We start from the raw sequence: 20,113 nt of genomic DNA on the forward strand, positions 1-20,113 counted from the left end.
TGGGATCTAGTGAGAAAAATACAGAATAATGAAAAATGTTCTACTTTTTTCATCTTTGAATAATGATTATAGTTATAACCACATGTTTATTAAAGACACTGCTCTCACCTCTCAAGGTCGGGTTATTCTCAGGTGCCATTTGACCTTGATCCAAATAAATATAATATTCTCATCTGCATGAACCCAACCATGAGAAACAAATGAACAGTCAAGATCCATTCCGTTTGATTTCAACTCGATGTCAATCTGAAAATGAAGCTCAGTGATTGGAAAGGAAAAAAAGGGAAATGAAAAAATCCCCAAAATGGCACATGATAACAGGCCTGCTGTGTTACTAGAATACGTTTAACATGTTTGATGATTCCCTGACACCATTAGCGCCGAGGAAGGTGCCTCTAAGCAGGTGACACATTGCAACTGTGCTGCTCCTTTGGGCACCACGTAGGCTCTGAATTAAAAGCTGCTCCAACCACCAACCAACCACCTCTGGATACTGATGTTTGAAGAAAGACTTTCCCACAGCAACTTGTGGAATGCTTTCTTTGATTAAACAGGAATGGTACCATGACTCAACAACACCAATGGGACAGCATCAGCCTCAAACATTTCAAAATATCTATCGGTTTACATTTTCTTTACATTAAACCTAATCAAGTAACGCCCCCACAGTGTGATGTCACAAAGTTTGAACATTATATAGGTAAGTTCTCAGTGACATGAGTTAAGACATAAGACTGAATGACGTGACGAGTTTTCTCCATATTAGATACCTGGACGGATCCCTTTCGCAAACCTTTACTTGTCTCACACTTGTACAGCTCAACACAAACTCAAGAGATAGGTTCCTTATCCCTCAGTCAATTCTGATATCTTTCCGTGTCATCAAATCTTTGCTTCTGGTCACTACAGTCCAGCGCTGTCCAACTGGTGGATCTCAAGCTGCAGTTAGTTTTCAGTTATGGAAGATAGTGTTTCTTCAAATGTAGGTGCTTGGCACCTTGGCACCCGAATCTCACCCAGTGCACCTGTTGCCGTGGACTGGTACCTAAAACACGCAAAGCTCACCTTCAAAGGTAGCTTCCGCCCTCCAAACGGAGCTCCGTGTTGCATGACACCCCCTCTTCTGGGCTGCCCCCATATTCATGTGGCCGTAGGGTTTCAGCAGCATTGCAAGCTGATGGTGACCTGCATGCCCAACGTATCTCTTGCACTCCAAACTCTGATTAACAATAGTGTGCTTAAATGAAAATAGGATTTTGTTCCTGCTTTGGCCTGCTCCCCCTCTGATGTCCTCCCCCTGTCCTCCTCCAGCTGAGTGAGGTGGAAGTGAACGGGCAGATCGAGCAGGTGTGTGAGCAGGTCTACAGTGCGATGCAGGCCCAGGCCATGGAGGCTGCAATAGACAGCATGGAAACCATGGACACGCTGCCAATGCCCGGGTGCTTCCGGATGCGCAGCCACAGCTACGTGCGAGCCATTGACCAGGGCTGCTCGGGGGACGAGGAAGGAGAGGGAGGGAGGCCGCTGCTCCTGCTGCCGTCCTCACCACCACGCACATCTGCCACCACCGTCAGGACCATCCAGAGCAGCACAGGTATGGCTCCTCACAAGTGTGTCCAAAGCTTTCCTCTGAAAAAATACTGAATATAGTTCAGGGTACGCTTGGTAAAATGAGATTAACATTTATCACAACATTGGTTGGCTATAATGGATGACTGTCTTGGATATGAATTTGCATTTCACACACTCAATGAGTTTTAAGCACTTAAACCAGTAGTAAAAGCATTTTGTCACAAGTAAATTGACTTTATTTTGACTCTTAAGTGGTGATGCTGGGTTCTGGACTGAAGGATTTCTCAGTTTGAATTGTGTGTGTAAAATGTAAATGGCCTGTAGGTGTATTTCTCTTTGCTAGTCTTCAGACCACCTGAAGCACTTTAACAATGTCGTCATCACTGGTCCTCTGAAGGACGACCTTGCTCTCCACTGAGCCCCTGTCGCCCACATATGTACAGTGGGGAGAACAAGTATTTGATACATTGCCACTTACAAAGCAGGTAGAAGTCTGTCATTTTTTGCATAGGTACTCTTCAACTGGGAGTGAAGGAATCTAAAACAAAATCCAGAAAATCACATTGGATGATAAAATATATATTTTGCAGTTTATTCCATGATATAAGTATTTGATCACTCACCAACCAGTACGAAGTAAGAAGTAAAGCTCTCACAGACCTGTTAGTTTGTCTTTAGGAAGGCCTCCCCACTCATTACCTGTTTTAAATCTTCACAGAAACCAATAAACGGAAGGTCTTCTACAGTCTCTGATAGAAGATTATGAAAGAATAACGCATACTTCTCGCTAGAAATGCCATCGAAATGCATACAAATGCTGATGCTTTCTTAAAATATTGTGTTTTTCACAGATAATATGCCGACCGTCCGCCATGTTTTTCTTTTCGCTAACGGGAAACTTGATCACGTGACTTATTTGCAAAGCAATGCAAATGAATTGGCCAAAAAATACGTGACGTTATTTTGGGGGGAAACGTAACAAGATTTATTTAGGTTTATTATTGTGGACCAACGTAGCTATTACACGTTTTTTTGGAGACTGGGTTGTGTGATCAGTGAAGTGAGCACAGTATAAACCATAGTGTCCAGAAATGTTGGCGTTTCTTTTTCATATTTAGGACGATTTTGCTTACAACCATGTCTATTTCTTTTTACAAAATGGAAGAAAATCAGGAACCCGTCAAAGGAGTTGATGAATCATTCAACTAGATTAAACTATTATATGACTTCCTCGTTTCTCTTTTACTGCTCAATTTGATTCTTCACATGCGTGATAATTGCTGAGCTGTTACATCTCTGGCCAATCATACAAGTAACAAGCACACTGCTGCTTCAGTGTGGGAATAGTACTCAGATCTGTGAAAACATGACGAGCCAAATGAATCAGCTCCACAGTTCTCTCAAGAGAGCCGACAATTATCTGGCCTCCATTTCCTTTTGACTGATTCCAGAGTGTTGTGAGAGGGACGCGAGTCTCTGTTGTCGCATGCATCATTCTAAAGATGGTAGTCGTTATGTTTAAATATGCAATGTTAATACCACGAGCTACTACGAACTGCAAACATGCTTTTTGCAGGATGTGTACTTTAATCTGAATGTGGTTTCACAATCTTACATGAAAAAAATATCCAGATAACATGGGGGAAAGCGAGTGTCACGGTTACTGATACCGGAGTACGGGAGAACCCAAATGCACGACTCGTACACGATGGACAAGACAGGAGGGTTTTAATCAAGGTTCAGGCAGGGTCAAAACCGGGAGATCCGTCAGGAGGCAAACAAGTCCAGAGGGGCAGGCAGGTAATCCGTAGACGAGGACAGGCAGGGTCAGAATCAGGAGGGCACACAGACAGGCAGACAAATCCAAAACGGGGCAGGCAGGTAAATCGGGGTCGAGGAACAGACGAGGTCGGAATCGAGAAAAACAGGATGGCTTCGGGAAACGCTGGAAAACTTGGTAGAACACACAAGACAATCTGGCAGTGAGCAACAGAATGTGACTGGCTTAAATAGTGAGTGACTGACGAGGGAAGGCACCACAGGTGAGGGTGAGGAGAACCAGGTGCAGGAAATCAGGTGACGAGGTGGGAGGATCTGAAATGACAGGAGAGTTAGTGAACATGCAGTGGAGATGAATAGACTATGATGTGAACACCCAGTGAAGATGAAAAATAAACTATGATGTGGACGTATGTGTGACAGCGAGGGGAAGAATGTTAATCCGACCACAAATTAAACGAAATTAGCCATCTAGCTAAATTAGCGCACATTTGGATCCATCCACCTCCCACTGGAGGCATTTTTATTTTATTAAACCTTTGATTCAAACTCTTCCAACTTATAACCCTCCTCGAGCTTCGTTCTTCAGAAGAAACATAATTACACTGAGCATTCTTACAGCTAACGATTATTTGATAAAAAAGAAAATCTATAAGACTTGCCAAACCCAGAGGAACAAACATGATCCCTCTTGTAGGCCACTGCTTAAACAGGGATCAGTTCCAACCTTCTAATGTGATTTTCTCTAATCTGGACTGCAGTTATGTAGATTAAAAGACTAGATGACTTCTTGCTGCAGAGATCCCTTTGGGAAGAAAGCCGCTCACTTTAAACAAATACCTTAATCTGTGCCTTGTGGCTTCACTGGATGAGCCACAGTGCTGCTGTGTCACACACATAACAGGAGGAGGACTTGGGAAAGCGCTCCGGGTTGCGGTTACGTGCATAACTGCACTCTGCCTTTGCGCTGCAACAACGAACCAGAAACCTCACGCAGATAATCTTGTAAAAGGCAAAAAAAGGAAAAGGCTGTGGTCATGCGTGTATTCAGAGGAGAACATGCCACAGTGGATGCCGCGGGGACTTTGTGTCTGCTGTTTGGTATTAGGGATGTCTTTATTTTCAAAGGGCTCAACTGGAGATGACCTACATTTGATGCTCCTCCGGGAGTTCTTCTGGAGTTAACCAAGAGGATAAATGGACACACACACACACACACACACATCTAGATAAGCGCAAATGTGTCTGTATACTATTCAGGCCTGCATACACCCGCACAATCTACTGCAGGCCCACAGTGCAGTACGTGGTCAGCCTTGCATCCACATGACTGGAGATTGTGCTGAGGAATGTTGGTCCAATGTCCGCTGAGGTGAGACCTGAGGCGTTTGGCTTTTCTTTTTCATCTGCTCACTCAAATTCTACTGTGGTGTGTTTGATCCCACATGAGAATCCAGCCAGAAGGATGGACAAGAAGGTGTGGCGTGGGGGCTCACCTTGTTACTCTGTGTTCTCTGGACAAGATAGCCCCAACACATGTGTGTGTGTGTGTGTGTGTGGAGATGCAGCACTTTCCAAAGTACTGAAGCTGAGCTGCTTTTCTAGTCGTAAATGGAACTTTTGGTCCTGATTCATTGAAGCGAAATGTCTTTCTGAGGCCAGATTTGACGCAATTGTCATTTGAAATTTGTTAACTTGACTCGTGTGAGGAGCGAGCGGTCCGTTGGAGCTGAGTCAGTGGAGCAAAGGAAGAGAAGAGAGTTCTCAGCTCATTGTGGCTGAAGCATAGTGAGAAGGAATAAAGAGGAGACAGAAGTAGAGGGGGCTCCAAATGATGTTGATTGTGGGCCATATCAAGAACAATATGAACAAGTCACAAAACAATAGCTGGTTACAGTTGTATCAAATTGTGTTCCTAGACCATAAAAACCACTATCCAAAACACTTCTAATAGGCCCAAAGCCCCACTAAAAATACTAGGATGGTAAATATGTAAACAAGTCCAATTAAAACAGGTTTAAAGAGCCAAAAATTGGTTTCAGTTGAGGGGGCCCACTTAAAAGATTATGATGCCATTGTAAATGTAAGCTGTGAAGTCTGATATTAAAATATAACAGAACTCTGTATCAGTGCCAAGAGGTTCAGAATTGAGTTAATATCTATATCTGTTTTAACGAGACATACGGCGACTCAATGTATTACATCTCTATTTCATTCCAAGGATTCCAACATAGTTTGGACACCCTAGAGATATTTATATTAAAATGCTCAAACACCAAAACAAACAAACAGGATGGAAACACAGATGAGATGAAAGCTGGAAACATGAGAATCCACCACATGAATAAAAAATACTGCATACTGCTGAGGCTGAGTCAGAAGCTTCTCCGGTGAAACACACATCAAATGAGGTCAGTGTGAGTAAAGCAGCAGAGTAGGCTGATGAGCTGTGCATAAGCCAGTTAATCACCTCCTCTCTGTGCTTCCTCACACATCCAACCTTCCCACACACATCCTCCTTATTCACAGCAAGACAAAACATCCATGCAATGCACTCTGAGGGCCTTTTTGGAATGCTTTCTCTGGATGTGGTGTTTGACCTTTTAACCCTTAATGCAGCTTCTGTCCCTATCCATTGTGCACCGGCACATAAAGGCAGAAAGGCCAAGTCAAAAGTAGCTGCTGTATAGTTTTAGTGAGTATATTTATTCACTCAGCTCTGTAATAAAACTATTTCTTTTATGAAGGCAAAGTTCTCCATAAGCAGGTGAGCAGTGTACACTTAGGTATTTCTTGCTGTGGACCAGAGGGGCCACAAAACACCATCATTGAATGTGTCTACTATTAATTTGTTGAAGTAAGCTGCTTGCTTCATTGTGGTGTAGACACCTTTCTTTGTATTTGAGGTGTTTGAATGCCTGCCCCCCTTCAAAAGAGAATCACCATCACCAGTTAAATATCTTAGGGCTCATTTGGAGGTTGCTTTTGAGTTCTTGACACTACGTGACTAACAACTCCTGACCAGGCGCTGATGCTCTGGTTCCCTCCCATTGACTTGGATCCATCAAACCTCTTTTAGTACCATCCTTTACATTCTCCCCAAACTATATTTAATCTGTGAGCACTTCTTATCCACTTCCATGTATTTCTGTACAGATGCTCTCCTCTGGGGTTAAATATGGAGGGTAATGCCCTGTTCTTCTTTGTAAAATCAGCCACTTTTGCAAAGTTAACCCAGCTCACTTTTGCAATGTCATACTGACAATTTCTATTTTTTAAATTAGTTTGTGTTCCAATGCCAAAGCTTCATTTTGCAGTTTGGGTTTTGTTTCCAATCGATCCATTGTCTTTCCTCTCATCTGGGGCCGTAGAGCCAAGCTTCTCAGCTGGTCCTGGTCCTGGGAAACCCAAGACATTCCCAGACCAGATGAGGTAGATGATGCCCTGAGCTTTCTCTGGGTCCAACCGGTCGGGGGAAATTCCTGTTGGGTTCTAAAAGTCACGGGCTGAGGATTTTGTTTTCAATGCAACATTTAATTTATAATACCAAGTCAAGGTCACTGTGCGGACTCCATATGAATATAGTTCCCAAACCGTAGTGGAATTGTTCTTGCTGGTTTATGATGACCTCTTACCTACAGATTGAAGCGGCACAACTGCTGACATTGACCTGACATTGATAGCGGTAGTCCTGCAGGCCAGCTGAGCTCATGGCATTTGGCCAAGTTGAAAAAAAAACAGTTGCGAGAAAAGGAGGTGTAGCTTTTCCAGATGTCTACGGTACAAGGTCAGCCCCACACTAGGAGACTCATCAACTAAAAGGTTTTGCATAATTTACCAATTAGTGTAGTTTCCCATGAAGGTTATGTATGTATGCCATATATTTGAAGTCACCGAGTTGACTTTCCTCTTGTGATGAGATTCAGGCAAAAGGAGCTGACGTGAAGACAAGCAACGTGATACCCAAAGCACCAGGAAAAACTCCCAGCACATACCCGATGGTGGGTTTGGGAAGGTGGGGTGCGTACGCAACACCTTCAATTCCCGACGGGGGCCCTCTGTTTGCACACATGTCTGTTTGTGCCCATCGGGACAGAATTCCCCTGTGTGCACAGATTATTGTAAACGCACCGTTGTCTCATTTACGGTTTGACTTGAAAGGACCAAGTCGATAACGGGACAGGAGCCGTTGGGCTGCGTCACCCAGTGCATACACTCATCTGGAGAAGTTCTTATACTGCCAACCATCCCAACCTTTGGCTGTCTTCCACACGGACGATAATATCAATGACACCACTGGAAAAGGTTTTGTCAGGATTCACACAGCTCCCTTTGAGGACACAATGGATGTCATCAAAATTGTTTCCCAATCACTGTGGTAGTTCCTAACACCTTCACTACGGACCAGAAAAAACCCCGTCCCTCGACGTGCAGTCCAGCAGCCGTTTCTAAACCCCGCAAACGTCTGTCTGAGGATCTGACTTCCAACACAAATAAGCCCCATTTTGAAATAAAAACACAGTAAGCCTTTCACACACTGCTGATGCATATAAAACAACAACCGCTGAGGTGCCCTGACCCTGTCCAATAAAAACCTGAACATTCTGCTGAACCACTTGAATTACGACAGGCTAGCTCTGTCGAGGGACGACGAGAGGCAGAGAAGACCGGCTCACCACTACAGACGACTGATTTAACAGAGAAAGGGAGGAGGAGGTGAAAACCTCTCTATGAGGATTATCCTCACATTCTTTGTTTAGCCTTCAGGCGCCCATACAGCCAACACAAAAAGTCCAAGCATTACAGAGATGGAGGAGGCTGAGGAAAAATGTGTTTGATTTGTTTATAACAACAGCGAAGAGTTGAGGGTGATTAAAGTACGACAACGCTGCCCTCTAACTTATTCATAAAGGCAAATCTGTTTCGACTGGTTTCCATTAACATAAAAAGGGCATTTTATTCAGTGCATCTGGAGACACAGGTGTTCAAAAGTGAATAAAGTTGTTGTGGTTATCTTTAGACACTCCCGTTTCCTAGATAATGTTTGAAAGATACCCTGATTTGGTTCAACACACACACTTAAGAAGTGATTTATTAGTATTAAGTCAAAATTACATTGTTGCGTAAACCTGAACACACAAAGATGTGGTCCCTGATCAATCAGTCACCTGTCTCTTTTAACTGACCTCTTGCCTCTGTGTGTGGCACTTAAATATATCGTCTTATCCAAAGATCCTGTTTTACACCACAATGTAATGGGAGGACAATTTAATACTTTGCCAATTTCATTTCTAGAAGACAAGGTTTGGAAGACAGACTGTCCCTCCTATGGACACAATGCTACCAGCCATGGAAACCTCAATGTGATGACAAGACCTCAGAAAGCTGGGAACATTTGCTTCACATGAGATGAATGTCTTCACTAAATGGCATGGCATTCCATCCAATAGCTTTCATGAAAAGCTTCATTTCGTACCAGAGGCGGTGGACTGGCGGACTTACCATCCCTCGACCCCCTAGCACCTGCCTGGCAACATTGTTCATACATTGTAGCACGGTATTTATGACATTTCTGAGGGTTCAGTTTTAACATTAGCTTTAGCCAGGTAGTGGTCTGTTGCCATATGCTCCTCACTATTGTTTTCCTGCTGTGTTCTTCCCAGCTTGACATTGGTATTTAGATCGATCAGCAGCTAGCTACGTAGCTAACAAAGTGCTGCATTTCCCCCTCAGGCTGCATGTTCTTGAGGAACACACAGGCATGAATAAATGTCATGACCAAAGATACCAATGCAGAGAAGGAGGATAAAAGACAAACGGGTTTATTGTGTATCGTATTGTGTGCGTGCTTGTAGTGACAGGTATATACGCATTGGTCTTGTAGTGACAGGCTCAGGTTTAAAAACAACAGCTTTGTTCTTTACCACTCTTGGCTAAATTAGACAACAACACGTCATCACACACTTTCACAGGCTGTAGTTTGGTTGCATCGGTCCAGGAAAACCTCCAGGAAACTTGGACGCTTGTATCCTCGACCTCAGCTTTTCAGCCGTGACCCAGAGTTGGTGACCATAGGTGATGGTAGTGTAGAGATCCTGTGCAGCTCTCTAGATATTGCTTTTTTAAAAATTCTACCCTTTCTCAGATAGCACTAAACAAAGTAGAACTTGAGTAAAATGAATGAAACTTGATCTTGTGTAGAATTGGAAAACCAGATGTCATGGTGGTCAATATCTGTAACTTATAGAGTTTAGAATTTATACACCTTTTTTATCCTTTTTTTGTAGTTTCATCTTGCATCACCACCTACAAGAAAACCCCTCCTCCGGTACCGCCCCGAACTTCCACCTGCTCCACAGCTTCCAAGCCCTACATCTCCATCACAGCCCAGAGCAGCACAGAGTCTGCACAGGTACTGCACAAGTCTACTCACAAATTCACCCATCATGTAGTCACAGTAACCCACACATCTCCTTATGAAGTAACGTGCATTATGGTTAGGGCTATAGCAATTATGGAAGTGCAAGCTGTGTTTCTTACTGTTGTTTTTCCTTGAGAGAAAAGCACCTCTTTTACCGACCATGGAACTGAGGTCCTTGAAAATACCTCCTATACACAAGGTTTATTAACATAACCTTGATACGTCAAGACAGAATATGTCCACAGGACAACGTAGTCTTCCTCTGCCTGCTTATGAGGATCCAGCTCCTTTGCAGCCATCTGTTTGAAAATCCACTGTGCATCACTCACTCGCTTCAAGAAATGCCCACAACAAAACCCTTGTATTTTAAATGCAATTATATTGCATGAGTAATGTGAGTGTTTGTAATAAGAGATAATAGAGACATGTTTTATTTATTTAAGTTTTCAGTCTATAATGGAAGATGTTTCAAACAATGATTATTTGAACCTCCAACTATTTCACAGAGCTTAATGTGATGTTTAACCGTGTCTGTTTTTCTAAAACCAACCAGGATGCATACATGGAAGAGGAGGGACCCAGAGGTGACATGACCATCCAATCGGGGCTCAGTAACTCTACGGAAAGCATCGACAGCATGAAGGCGCTGACAGCCGCCATAGAGGCGGCGAACGCACAGGTTAGTGCTTTGTGCTGATAGGAACCAACTTAAAATCACCTTCCAATTTTTGGGAAGTAACCTTTTGTAAAAAAATAAATAAATAAAAACCCATTCGTCTTTGCTTTTGTGAATAATGTATTCGAAGTGCCCTTTTTTCCATTCTGGTAATTTCAACGTAGGTTCATGGACCAGCAAGTCAGCACGTCAGTAACAGCGCAATGACAGTTAGCACCCCCACCCCCTCAGTCCACAGCAGGGGGGCTGTTATTGAAGACCACCGGGACGTATATAGGAAGGAAGCACTCAGGAAGGGCAAATGTCTCTCCATCGGCATCCAGGTATGTGTGAGACAGCAGTGGAGGAGGAGAGACAGAATCAAATAAATAATTGGCTTCATTGTTGAATACAAGGGACTCATCCAGCCGGTCTCCTTTAGGTGGATGGACCAGAGGAGCTTCCAGATCTCGAGGACCCGTCCAAGTTTACCTCTATAGGGGTGCAAGTGGAGGATGACAGAGGGTAATATCTGTTGAACTTCTTCCACTCGGCTGTTTTTTGGCCTCTGCTCCGAAAATGGCACACCGCGATAAAAGTGTAATAACTCTGTAACTATGTTGTCTATGGAAAATTTCAGTTAGGATAAAGGAGAACCTGTGAGTGTTCTGATGTTTAAAAATCAGTGTATGTTACTAGTGAAGAAAGAAAAAAGAAATGTAACACAAAGAAAACATGGAATTTTGAGAATCGCCTATAAAGCCCTGTCACAAAGGTACGAGGGCAGGAAGGGAGGTTTCCTGAAACTCAGATGCAGAGTTTCAGGAAACCAAAAAGGACTCTAATAGTCAAAATTCAAAAGTTCACGGCGAGGAGGGGAAAAACAACAAAGACAAGACAGGGACTTGGACCTGTACCTGGAACAACAACAACATATACAAGCTACATGGCGTGGGGACACGACACAACACTGGTAACATGCAACAGGCACGACACGAGACAAGAGACTCACAGGGCTTAAATACACAGGGGAGGTGCGGGTGATTGGACACAGCTGGAAACAATCAGACACAGCAGACAATCACAGGGGAAGACAGGACAAGGCAGGAAGTGAAGTTACCCAGGAACACGAGAGACATGAGACTACAAAATAAAACAGGACATGAACCCAAACCGTGACAAAAACATGGAGATACAAGGCTCGAAGCACATCTACCGGAAAGCCCAGTGTGAAAAGTAATCGTGGCACGTTTCACGTTGTTAGAGTCAACACGCTTTTTTGATCATCTGATCAAATACGGCTAAATCAAATAGTGTAAAATGACGCTAAAGAGTGAAGATTGGCTGAGGAAACCGATCTACCCCTTAAAACCTGCAGAGGGCGCTAAAATGGTTAGTGATGCGCATTCAATGCACGTATCTCTCTCAAAAAAACAAAACGAATTAGTTTCATAATTTTGTTAAAAACTTCAAAGGCAAGGAGCATTTATGATTAACATGCTTAGATGCTCGGTGGTTATTATGCTCTAGTTTGTCTGAGAGAAATATCACAGATATCATTGTCTTACGCGTTAGTGGCCTGGTGCCCCATTTTCTTGTTGTTAGCTTCTCTCTTTGATGCGACAAATGTACCTAATCACTATGCAAACTAGCTGGACTAACTAGCATGACGTATATATTGACCTGTTGCAGTTGTGCTTGGAGTCAAAGTTGGTTATTTTCATTTGACTGTTGCACAGAGAGACAGATGACTGACTATTTGTTCCCATGATAATACTGGCCATTAAAAGATTAATTTGTGATGCATTCAATACACAGTAGTTACACAGTAACTTCCCAGGAAGTAGTAAGCTCACTCCGTCAAGCAGACAGTGACACTGTCACTAACTGCACTCTGTAAATAAATAAAAAAATGTAATTTGGAAAATCTAAGAATAAATTCCAAAGAGAAGCAGACAGAAGGCTCAACAGCAGCGTATTTCAATAAGATTCAGCAACGTCTAGTTAGAGATAATGTCTTCATGCAAAGGTGTGGAACGTCACAATACTCACTGGCCAATCTACCTTCAAGGAACAATTGGAATGCTCCTTTTGGCCCTGGGAAAAACCATTTTGTCCATTGTTTCTATTGGTGGTACCAACATAAGCTTTGTAAGTAAAGATCGATGGTGGCCACAGTTGAAGCGTATCTTCTTACAAAGTGCTGGGCTTTGACTCGAGAGCTCAGAGTGTGAAAGATTGCTTATGTTTATGTTTTTTGACACGGCAACCTGATTAAATGATACGTTGCCTACCTCAAGTTATGCTACATGGGGTTTATCTTCCCTCTGACTCGCAGTCTCCGGCTGAGTCATATCCGGCTGTCGTATGATTGTGTCTCTCTCTCTAGTCACAAACAAACACCCACAGACTCATCTGCCAAGGTTATCCTCGAGATAAACCCATTAACTGCTGCTGGGTTTCAGTTTCACTGGCTTCTAAACTCGACGGCCTTTTCTTCAGACCCCTGGCAGTTTGAACGTCTCTACAACTGTGTTAAAGAATGTAACCAAAACACATGGGAAGACGTAATGGTGAAACAGCCTTGTTGGTACACTGTACTCGTGCTCCCAACCCACATCTTTGAAACCAGAGAACAACCGGTACGATTTATCTTCAAACCACACATAAGAATGAAACAAGTACAACTGTTTAAACAGATAGTTTGACACGTACTTTGTTTGAGGTGGGAGCGGGTGCCGGTGATCCTGCAAATTCCCGCCTTGTACTCGTTGCCCAGCAAAGGTTCTGTTCAGCAACAACACAAAACACAAAACAGGCACCGACAAACAGGGAAAAGATGCTCAAGGAGCTGGGATCGTGACAGACGTTGCCTTACACAGCTGATTCACTGTGTGGGACCTAAGGGTATTATTGATCCTAAGTCCTACACAGTGGTACTTTAGCTCAAAGCTAAAATTGTTGAATCTATAATTTAAAAAGCGTTACAGTGTATAATGTTAAAATTAGGGCTGTCAAAAATAGCGCGTTAACAACGTTAATTAGTGGTTTGTTGTTAATTACGTCAATTTAAAAAAATGGTTAGGATCAAGGTGTAATTGCAAATAGTGATTAATCCTGATTAATCCACTGAAAATTCTGATTAATTTGATTAACATTTTTAATCATTTGACAGCCCTAGTTAATATATGCAGTTCTTGTCCTCCATCAGATGATTGTCTGCCGCGCTCCTCCTCCCCAGTTCAGGCACCACAAGGTGCATCGATTTGCGTGTTCTTTTAAGATCTGTGAAATGATCCGTCACTAATCCACGCCCAACTGTCAGCAGTGGTCTCACAGTTTCTTCATGTTCACGTTCGTGGTTAGAAACCTGTGGAGCTGACATGAGCCAATCATGAACTGGTGTTAGTTAAACCCCTATCCGTAGGTAGCTCTACATGTGTGTGTGTTAGTAAATTAGAAATCAAAGAAAGAAGGAAAGACTCAAAGCAAAGCTAATCTTATTGGGAGCAATGAGGCACGATAGTGGTTCATAAACATACACAATCGCTCATTAAACAATACAAAAAATAACCACACATGCTGATCTTCTGCCAGACATCACTGTGTTGATGGGGTTGGGTGTGTCTCCTGGAGTCTTGTTTAACTCGGCCCTTTGCTGGGGGATCGATTGGGGATCACACCAAGGTGTGAAGGCACATTCCTTTCGGGGTTTTATGTCCTGCAGCAGAAACCTGCTTCAAAAGCCTTGGCTTTACGCTGTGGTGGAGCCCAACAGTAGCAACGGGTCATTTGGGACCTGTAACCATCAAAGGAATAAATGATTTACTACCACGACGGGAATCCCGAGATTGGTAGTTTAGAGAATACAAATTTTGATGTTTTTTTCTGTCCCCCTCTTGTGTTCAGGTATCGTCGCTTCCAGCGTTCCAACAGTGTAACAGCAGCTGTACAGGTAGGCTTCCACCACTGCCCACTCAAAGTCCCTGACTGTAGATACATGGGCAAAGATAATATTTTCTTCTAAGAAGACATTACATTTTTCCATTTCCAGTGAAAAATTACAAGGAACCAAAATTGGGACAACATCTGAAAGTAATCTATATATCAGAACAGGAAAAAAAGAATTGATCCAGCACTACAATCAAGTTCTAAACAAGCCACTTAGACTGACTATCATTTGGACGAGGGTATACATAAGGTGGTCACACAACGACTTCACAGACCTTTACCACTCACCATCAACTGTAAATCCATTACTTCATGCAGGCAGACATGGACGTACCAGACCTGATGGACAACACTCTAAACTCCCCGGACACAGACATGGAGGTTCTGTCATCTGGTGCCCTCTCTCGACAATACTCCCGTGATGCTGCCACCTCTACTGTCAGCATCCAGGGCTCAGGGAACCACTACCACGCCTGTGCCTCCGATGACTACGATGACGTGGGCTTTGACCCGTCCATACTCCCCCCTCCAGACCCGTGGATAGACAGCGTAACGGATGACTCACTGGATGTCAACTTCAACAGCTCGGCTATTCTGGAGGTATGTGGGGGCGTAGCCAGAGAATGGGAACAACTTTAACATTGTTCACAAGATTATTAATATACTTTTATTTCTTTAACAATTTGACATTTACTCTTGATTACATCTTGGTATAATAGACATTAGATCATGTCCAGATCTGATGATATCTAATGAAGTTAACATGAAGAATCACAAACTGCATCAAATTAACAAAACTTTAACAACAGTTGGCTCCATGTTTAAGATGTCTAGATGTCTTGTAACTACCTAAATACATTCCATTCATTTTTAAAACATTCACTATTATTTATTAGCCAATATTAATAGTGGTTACTAAACGCAGGGTTCGAAATGACTTGGGACTCTTGGGGGGGGTCCCCTAAAATGTAACTATAAAAAAAATGAAGACTACCTTGCTACACTATATACTGCAGTCAAATTTATATTGACATAGTTTGAAGGTGGGATAATGGTCTTGGGATGTTTTTCATGGTTTGGGCTGGTCCCAGTATTGTAGTGGTGTCTGGAGAAGTGGATTGGCTATAATCAAACAGGTAACCCTGTAATTCTGGAGCAACAAAGTTACAGCACCTTATATAAATCCCTGACATGACAAAGTGGATAACAGGTCATTCTTTCCTTGAGCAAGGAAGTTAACTAAGTTACCTAAATCCACCAGGTGTACTCAATATGGCAGCACCATGCACCTTCAAAGGGTTTGATCAAATACAAATGGCATTTCTCATCCCTTATGTTAATAGGATTTGTAAAACAACTAGCCGCTGGATTGAATAATAATGATGTCTATAAAGACTGTTCCTGGCATCTAAATAAGGCACCGGAATCAGAGTTGGTATTCGGTCCGGTAGTGAGCTATGGAGCTCACTGCGTAGGGTGCGTTGGCTTTAGGATGTTTTGATCCACGGGGTTCGAATCCCGATCGTTACGATCATTTTTAAAATATATTTTCTTGACTACATGTTTCCATACGTGGTTGTGATGTAGTGCTCACTTATACAATCGTGAACGCTGCAATAGATTTGTGATTTGCTTTGTAGATTTTCAGCAATATGTTTGTGAATGTGCTGCTGTTAGCTGGCAGCTTGTTTGGCTTCATACACGTACAGAAAGAAACTCTAATCATGACGTTACACTGGGTATCTGAGTTAGTTAATGCAACTTTTGATATAGGAACACCAACTCCAAATATGTGACCATAATAATCAATTATTATGGAGATATAAACATAATCGAAGCACTTACAGGATTTTCATGAGGGATTTCACTCTTTGTGAGGCTTCGTTCAACAGTAACCTACGTGTCTGCGTCATAGAGCACAACAACAGTCTGTGATGCTATTGGCTGCCCTGGAAATGAATTAATTATTGTTATGAATATAAAACGTCACAAAAGACCTATAATTTTCACAATAATTTTTAATGTTAAAAATATTTGTCGGGGACCCCCCAAAATTTAAAAATAAAATCTAATAGGGGGTCCTAATGACCTATAGGGGGTCCGGGACCCCCCCAGGTCCCCCTCATTTTGAACCCTGACTAAACGGGTAAATGAATGATGAACCCCAACCCCTAGTCACACTGATGTCCCTCTGTGTGCTCATGGATGGCTTTTAAAGAGCGGGGGGCAGCAGAAGGCCCAGCAGACCCAGACATGCAGCTTCAAATGGTTGCATATTTTCAGCAATGTTACTCCTATTAAAAATGCATCTTGTTTCCATCCCCAGTATTGATTTGATGATAAGAATATTAAAGTGCTCTTTAGGAGCTCATGATCACAGAAAAAACACAAAACATTGATGCAAGTTTTATAAAAGAAATAGTGATTTATTTAAAAAAAAGTGTGTTTTGAGATGAACACATTACTTATATAATTTAATATATAACATATAATATTACATATAATATATATATATATATATATATATATTATATATATAAAGTAAATTTGTTAATATTAATAAAACACTGAAGTACAACAAATCTCCATACAAATACTGTAATTAATATTATTTCCCAATTGGATTGACATAAATAGTAGAGTATAACTTTATTGCTTGGTTACAAAATCCTACTGTGATTCATGGAAAAGAATCGCTACCCCCCCCCCCCCCCCACGTGCCACGCAACTGTCTAAGGTTTGACGGATGACTTGTTGCGTTGTTGGAGTGGACCTGTCGATCACCTCTACGTGCTGTGAAAGTCTGAATGCTTGAATGGCAGGTGGTTCAGCGGTCAGTGTGTCACAGAGATGGACGCTGGTTTCTGAAGTTGCTGCAGGCAGAGACCGACCGCATGGAGGGCTGGTGTCGACAGATGGAGCTCGACCAGCAGGACAACGACCTTCCTGACGATGGTGAGTCCCTGTGTGGGCCTGGGGTCCACCAGGTTTTACTACATAGAAGGGGCACCATTTCATTTGCCCTGAAATCTCTGGCTGGCTGGAAGAAAATGAAATTAATTCTGAAGTAAGTAGTGAGCTTCGATCCAACCGCTCTACTCATGAACTCACTTCAATTTGAAGTGTTCATTTGGAATTCCATCCCAGTAATTATTATTATAATAATAATTAAGAGTTTGAAAAGGGGTTTTGAATAAAATGATGACGTTTTAAGAGACTGCCTTCTGCTTGTTTAATGAGGGTAATATTTCCTTGATACCAGCCGACCGTATCACTGTGCACACGGAGACCCTGGTAGATGTTCTGCTGAACAGATGGATGTTTGTTTAGTTTCTTCTCTCTCTCTTTGTGCTCAGTCCTCGGGAAGATGAGGAGTGCTGTAGGAAGTGCTCAGCTCCTGATGTCCCAGAAGTTCCAACAGTTCAGGGAGCTGTGCGAGGAGAATCTGGTGAGTGTGCGATACTCTTTTACACAAACTGATGTTCTTCACCCATTTATCTATTAATTACTTTCTACTCCGAGTTCTCTCTTGTCACTCCCTTCTTATTGTCTTCTCAATTAACTAATTAGTCTCTGACAAGCCTCCAGGTATGAAATATATGGGCAAGTATTCAACATCTGATCTGAGTCTGATCCAAGGAAACTGAAAGTTTTTCCTCACAAGCAAAGCACAGAATCTCCCTCATGTCATGAAACTTTGTACACGGGGCTCTGAAAAACCTCGGAGTGACATTTTGTCGGCCGATGGGGGGGCAGGGACGATATGGTCGACTGGGGGGGGGGGGGGGGGGGTGGATGCTACGGCCGGCGGTTGAAGAGGAACCTACGCGGCTCGGACCAAAGTCCATTTTCTTTTTTTTGCGTGAGAATTTGGACGTGTGGCAAAGACCGAAATGAGTGACTGTCACTGGAGAGTCCTGTTGGAGAGATATTCATGTTGCCCAGAGGACAAATCTTCTATTCTAGTTCCACCATTAGGTCAAGTCTTCAGTTTCTTGGTGATAATAGTGTGTGAAAAAGAACATATTATCATTGCTGTACTGCAAGGTGCAATGGGACAGCTCTGCCACCTGCTTCTGTTTGTTGGAACAATGGGCCTTTCAAACAACTGATGTCTATAGTTTGACAAATGGTCTTTGGGTCCAATCGGATGTTCTTGGGACTATTAGTATTTTGTAATAATTGAGGTCTGAATGATGGTCAGTCCCCATTTGAAATCCTCTTCAGCTATATACCTCTTTTTGACTGAGTTAGAACATAAAGGGGTAACGAAAATTGCATGAAATGAGTTCTCGGCCTTGACCTCCGACCAGTAATTACATTTTTTTTAGAGGTACATTTTGTGTCACTTTGGGCTTCTCTACAAATTAACTTTGACAACTAGTGTGTAAAACTATCTTTATCCCGTTTTCTCTTACTTGGCTTTTGTCTTTAATGCTCTTCCTCTTCTCCTCCTCCTCCTCCTCCTCCGCCTCTGTCATAGAACCCCAATGCCCACCCCCGCCCTGTGGCTTCCGACCTGGCCGGTTTTTGGGATATGCTACAGCTGTCGATCGAGAACATAAGCCTCAAGTTTGATGAGCTTCACCAGATCAGAGCCAACAACTGGCGACCCCTGGATCCCCCAGAACGAAAGGTACCTTCACACAAGCCTCCCCTGTGCTGACTGATGGACTATGGATGACATCACCATCTGGCCCGACTAATTCAGTCCGCGGCTTCTCCTTTTGCTGTTTGCCTGTTCACCATTAGTTTATTGAACCACTGTGACAGCATGTAAGGCCCTGTACACTTCAGCCACGGTCAGACATGCACCTGTTTAACCTCATTCTGAATGGCAATGGAAAGTCATGTGGTGAATTGGTACGTGCATGTAATGGGTGTGCCTCAGTCACTCTACAATGTCGATGTAACGTTGGATTATTCAACAACCAGCTGTAAAGTTTTCATAAACAGAAGTGCACGGTAAATTGACTGTACCTGTGCAGCGCTTTTCGAGTCTTCTGAGCACTGAAAATCCTTCACCTCTCTCTCTCACTCTGTGCTAAACATCGCAGCAGCATTTTGGCTCTTTGCATAAATGTCCTATCATGTCTGGTGTAAGCCACAAAGGACATCCAAGTGAAACCGCTTTTTGTCAGGACAACAAAGATCCCCCATGTAGACAGACAGGTGAAGCCAACAGCGTCACATATGCAGCGTGTACACGTTTTAGATCAACAACAACAACAACAACAGCCCTGTCACAAGTTAATCACATGTCAGACTGCTGCTGTAACCCACGTCTACAAAGCATCCAATCAGAGAACTGCTTGGTGCCAGGTTGTAATCACCCAAAACCATGAAAGGTTAAGTTCATGTGTCAGCCTCGGTTTCCCTCATTTATTCATTCATGTGCTGCACTGACACACTTCTGAAGAGACATCAGAGGGGGAAATAACATGAACCTGTGGGACTGTTATTACAGTGTGTCATGGTGTGTGGGGTAGATTACATCCACATATGTATAGATATATATGAATATTGATTTGCTCCAGTCAATCCTTCGCTGCACTTCCATCTAAGTGGATTTTGCGTCAGAAATCCGCTTAATATTCGGCTAACACAACCAATAACACAGAGCTACACTTGCTGTACTCCAGCACAACAAGCTCTGACAACTTGCCCACTCCTCTCTCCAGCTGTCACTCCATCCCTTCCACCGTTTTCTTCCAGCAACAAGTAACATCTTTTCA

The 20,113-nt window shown here is 42.8% G+C and overlaps 1 protein-coding gene across 6 annotated transcripts in view; it reads left to right on the forward strand.

Moving 5' to 3' along the window:
• LOC119209263 (disks large-associated protein 1-like) overlaps positions 1 to 20,113 on the forward strand; it is a 73,815-nt gene that overhangs the window by 50,843 nt on the left and 2,859 nt on the right. For 5 of the 6 annotated variants that reach the window (XM_037458451.2, XM_062557534.1, XM_062557536.1 and 2 more), the window contains 10 exons: positions 1,312 to 1,594; positions 9,639 to 9,763; positions 10,326 to 10,451; positions 10,613 to 10,771; positions 10,870 to 10,952; positions 14,337 to 14,382; positions 14,697 to 14,978; positions 17,201 to 17,333; positions 17,735 to 17,826; positions 18,862 to 19,014. In XM_037458451.2, the coding sequence (XP_037314348.2) occupies positions 1,312 to 1,594; positions 9,639 to 9,763; positions 10,326 to 10,451; positions 10,613 to 10,771; positions 10,870 to 10,952; positions 14,337 to 14,382; positions 14,697 to 14,978; positions 17,201 to 17,333; positions 17,735 to 17,826; positions 18,862 to 19,014 (1,482 nt within the window). The remainder of the gene's footprint in view (positions 1 to 1,311; positions 1,595 to 9,638; positions 9,764 to 10,325; positions 10,452 to 10,612; positions 10,772 to 10,869; positions 10,953 to 14,336; positions 14,383 to 14,696; positions 14,979 to 17,200; positions 17,334 to 17,734; positions 17,827 to 18,861; positions 19,015 to 20,113) is intronic. The other variant, XM_062557535.1, reaches the window with a different exon arrangement.

The sequence above is a fragment of the Pungitius pungitius genome, chromosome 15 (assembly GCF_949316345.1).
Source record: "Pungitius pungitius chromosome 15, fPunPun2.1, whole genome shotgun sequence".
Classification (NCBI taxonomy): domain Eukaryota; kingdom Metazoa; phylum Chordata; class Actinopteri; order Perciformes; family Gasterosteidae; genus Pungitius; species Pungitius pungitius.